The sequence below is a fragment of the Helianthus annuus genome, chromosome 15 (assembly GCF_002127325.2).
Source record: "Helianthus annuus cultivar XRQ/B chromosome 15, HanXRQr2.0-SUNRISE, whole genome shotgun sequence".
Classification (NCBI taxonomy): domain Eukaryota; kingdom Viridiplantae; phylum Streptophyta; class Magnoliopsida; order Asterales; family Asteraceae; genus Helianthus; species Helianthus annuus.
In genome coordinates this window covers 40471926-40476763 of record NC_035447.2, presented here as the reverse complement: position 1 = coordinate 40476763, position 4838 = coordinate 40471926, and the positions used below count along the sequence as shown (strand labels likewise).

The 4838-nt window shown below is 38.5% G+C and overlaps 1 protein-coding gene across 1 annotated transcript; it reads right to left on the bottom strand.

Moving 5' to 3' along the window:
- Positions 1-407: 407 nt before the first annotated feature.
- LOC110911487 lies at positions 408-2399 on the bottom strand. The gene is made up of 4 exons (XM_022156114.2): positions 2247-2399; positions 2077-2170; positions 1330-1539; positions 408-1251 (listed from the first exon to the last, which is right to left on the bottom strand). Exons 1-4 carry the CDS (start codon positions 2319-2321, stop codon positions 530-532), a joined length of 1101 nt encoding a protein of 366 aa, XP_022011806.1. The 5' UTR covers positions 2322-2399; the 3' UTR covers positions 408-529.
- Positions 2400-4838: the final 2439 nt, after the last annotated feature.

The window sequence follows — 4838 nt, the reverse complement described above, 5'->3', positions numbered from 1 at the left end:
ATCAGCTCGGCCAACACGAGTTTTTTAAACCCGGGCAGCCAATAAAATAAAATTCAAAATAAATCATCTCCCAAGAACCAGATGGAAGGGCTCACCAACCAAGTATAACTATGCAGAATCATTGCAGTCTGCGCTTTATTCCCCACCCAAAATCATCCTTTTTTGCAACCCTTCAGGAGCAAGTAACCTGTTAAAAAAAGCCCCCAACCGAATACGTTTATCTTTAAAGGCAACCAATTGTTCCAATAAAAACAGAGCTAACAGCCGTTTGGCGCCCCACTAGTTTCCGAACAAATCATTTATCGGTGAATAAAATGCTTTTCGGATCTGTTTATCTTGCAAAGTCGAACGAAAACCATTCGACAATCGAAAGTCAACTAAAGTTCATAACAACCTCAAAACGGATATAAACTAGAATAAAAACATTATCATTTCATCCACAAAACCTGTTTGTTTAATACACCTGTTTTAAACTCATAAAACACAATATCTTTTGCAACAAAACCACTACTAATTTCATCCAAAAACACTAATGGCAAGAAGAATCTATCTCAAGGTTCTTCATCTCACCCACAAGTGCATCATCCTCATCATCATTAGAGCACCCTAACCCTAATTCAAGTTTCTTTAGAGAATTCTTTAAACCATTACTTGCGTCAACAAAAGCAACCGAAGATCCATTAACGATTTCCAGTTGTTCTTGCAATTCACCAACAAAGCTCACCATTTTCTCCGAAGCAGTTTTAATGGCAGAAATTTCTTGAGGGGGATAAAGACACGCTCCAATCTCATCCACTTGCAATCCCATATTTCTCCAAACATCCAATAATTTCTCCAACGAGTTAACCGTTTGACTACTATCTTTTTCCGTTCGAGGGTTCTTGAGTAGACCGGTTATCGAGCGAATCGTTTCTTTTATCGTTAAAAGCGTTCCAGACACGACTTCAATAGCTAATTCAGTAATTTTCATATCTTCAGGTGACAAGTCGGTTCCTAAATCTCCCTCTGACGAATTGTCGCTGTCGCGGGTATCGTTATCGGGCTTTGAAACCTCGTCAGACGGGTCGGAAGAAGCGGGCTTAAGCTCCTTCATTTCACGAAGAACGTCGGTTATGGAAACTGCTATCTGAGTCATGGATCGGCCTATGGCGGTAACATTTGTCCCGGGGGTTTTCTTAAGAGATGAACACGCTTCCCAAACAGTGCCAACAATCTGGGGAATCGAGAGTTGGTGTGCTTTACTGTTGTTTCCTGTAATATTCATATTTAAGAGGTGAAGAAACATTTATAAGAGAAAACTGGAAGTTGTGATGTTATAAGAGATTTTACCGTAAGAGGCCACTGATTCTTTTAACAGCATAAAGCTGCAGTCGATGACTTGCTTTACGGATGCGTGGATGTAAGAAGTAAGAGTAGTTCCTGCACCGATCATACTTCCGTGTGAAAGTAGAAGGAAGCCTTGAAGTAAATTGGAATACGTCCCCATGCTTTCCTCGAGTGATTTGGCGTCCGGCCCTGCTCCGGTCCAAAGCATTCCCACTGCATAACAAGACAAAGTGATACTGTTAAAATACAAATCAAGAATCTGGAAATAGTAATAATTCTTGAAAGAAAACCCTAACAAAAAGACAATTTCAAAGCTATGTAGTCAAAGGCGTGTGCCCTAGGCGCAGCAAAACCGTGGACTGCCTTGCGTCCATAAAGGCGCAAAGCAAAGAAGCCAAAATCTGCAAAAAGAAAACTGTTTGAACCGACGTAAACTAGTCCGAGCTAGTCTAAAACAGCTACGAATGGCATGTTTACACTGTAGGCCTTGCTTTGAGGGGGAAACACTTCTACTGATAGATATTTGCTATGCAGTTAATATCAGTGTCCAGTGATATATCGGTCACATCGGCGCCTTAGTAAAATTTCGGTGTCAAATATCGGTACCCATATTATCGGCAATATTGACCGATATTTGACTGATATAACCGATATTTGACCTAGTAATGTCAGGAACATCATCAGCCTCCTAATTAAGTTGTAGAAAATGAAACAGGCATATTAAGGAGATGAAGAATGAATAATAAATACCAGTAGTGGCCTGTTTGTAGAGCTGTTCTCCCAGTTTGATGACCTCATCCCAGCTTACTTTTTGTAGAGAAGATGGCGGTGATTGATCCAAAACCTGCAATTAGTAATTAGTAGTAAATCGATCTAAGAAGAGAGATTTATTTATTAATATTATAAGTAGAAGTGGTAACCTGAAAGGTTTCATGGATTGTGTTGAGATGTTGGATTAATAACTCATTCAGCCGCTCCTTCTCTGCCTTCCCCATCCAAGAAGATTTCACAAGGGTTTTTGGGGAAGAACAACGTTTATTGATTATATGACCCGAAATTTTACAACAATATTAGTTTATTTTAAGTTATTACGGTGTATAGGGCTGCAAAAGAACCAAACATTCGGCGAACAGTTTGTAAATTGTTCGGCGGAAAGTTCATTTGTGTTCGTTCGTTTATTAAACAAACGAACACGAACAAGAAATTTCGTTCGTTTAGTTAAATGAAGAAACATGAACAGAGGTCGTGTTCGTTCGGTAACATGTTCGTTTGTGTTCGATACTTCATTAGTGTTTTTAGTTTTTATATTTATTTAAATAGTTCAAGATTCCGACAAATTTAATATTTAATAAGTGTCGGTGTATTATATTTTGTTTATGAACGATTGTTTGTGTTCGTTTGTTTCCGTTTGTGTTCATGAACATTAGTTTGTGCTCATTTGTGTTTGTCAACGTCCGTTGCCTAAAATTAACAAACGAACACGAACAAGTTAATTTCCTTAACAAACGAACACGAACATAAAATCTCGTTCGATAAGTGTTCGTGAACGGTTCGCGAACACATATATTTCTTAACAAACGAAAACGAACAAGGTCTTGTTCGTGTTCGTTCAGTTCGTTTACAGCCCTAACGGTGTAACGTAAAATAGTAGTTTTAAAATTGTTTTAATTATGCCAATGAGTTTGGTTATTTTTTTTAAATACGATCCGGCCCGACCCGACCTGACCCAAACCCGACCGAAAAAAATTATTGTACAGCGAAATAACGTACTACCCTTAAAAAGTTCTGCCCCCCATGAAATTTTTTTCTGGGTCCGCCACAGAGTCCCATACCCGCGAAATATATTTTTCTATACCCATACCCGGTCAAATACCCGTCGGGTATCGGGTATACCCGTCCCAAATGCTTCGAGTTTACCCGTCGGGCTCGATTTTTTTGCCATCCATACTCTTCAGAAAAGTAGCACGCATTGTTATATCATTTTATGTTTGTTTTTTCTTTAAACTAGTATTTTACTATCGCCGCGTTGCGGCGAACGTATTTTTTTGTTTAATCTGTGTTTACATGTATTTTGAAATCACTACGAGTGCATTGCGTACAGAAACCACTAACAAGAATAAAAAGAAAATATAGAAAAAAAACACTAAAAAATAACCAAAAGAAAAATCAACAAAAAGAGTTGTATGGTAATAATGTTGTTCGTATGAAACCTGTGGTCAGAGATTAGCAAATGACATTGGGTACCGGTACCGAATTTCCCGAACCGGAAGATCTTAAGTACCAATTCGGCACGACTTTTGGCGTTCCCGGTACCGGTTCACTACCGTTTTTTACCTTCATATACAGGTACCGTAACTGGTATTTTCGATACCAGTACCAATTCGGTATTGGTTGGCACCGAGCTCATCCCTACCCCTGAAACTAAAAAAAAGAAATCATTAAAAGTTGAAGAAAATCAACAAAAAAGTTGCACGATACCGTTGTTGTTCGTACGACACCCGTGATCAGGGATGAGCAAATGGTACCGGGTAGCAGTACAGAATTTCCCGAACTAAAAGATTTTCAAAATCAATTCGATACCGACTTTTGGTGTTTCCTGTACTAGGCTGGTGTCGGTTTTTACCTTCATGTACCGATAACCATACTGGTACTTTCGATACCAATATCAGTTGACACAAGCTTATCTAACTTAAAAAGTAAAGAAGATAATAAAAATTATTATATATATATTATTATCAAAACACTGTTCAAATCTTTGCTGGAGAATTGTTGTATGCATAGCTCATTGTTGTTTATGGAAAGCTTTTGGATGTGACAAAAGGGATCTAAATATCAAAACATAAAAAAGTTGGAGGCATCATTGTACTATCTTATGACATACTATTATAAAACTTATGAAGTAAAACACATACAACAGGGTCAGGGGCGGACCTAGAGTGATAGAAGGGGTAATCTCCGTTGCCCCTTGACGCTCCGGTGACGCTTCGACGGTAGTGTAAATTTTGGAAAAATTTGACGTTTTTTCGATTACGTTACCCCTTTTTATTGAAACATTACCCCTATTCGGATTTTCTACATCCGCCACTGATAGGATGCAACCCGCAAATTTGGATGCAACATTGTACATGTTTAACGCACCACTGGTGTCGAAACCAAATGGAACAGTGACTTCACTTTGCAAAGTTTAACGCGTTGTTCTAAAGGCCTGGATGCACCATTGCATATGTTTGACACACCGATATAATTTTGTGCATAAAACCAATTATAACACTGGAATAACCTTAATATTTTACGCTATTCTAAAGGTTTAGACGCACTGTTACATACACTTGCAACATTGCAGATTAATCCAGTTTGTGTAGGATCATTATATGCATGTGCATAAGTGGCTGTTGTGTGTGATTCAAGCCAAACCAAGCCAAACTTTAATTATAAGCGAGTGTAAGACATGGTTGGTTCAGACTCGTTTAGGCCTACAGACACGTCCCATGATCATCATGAACAAACCAAAA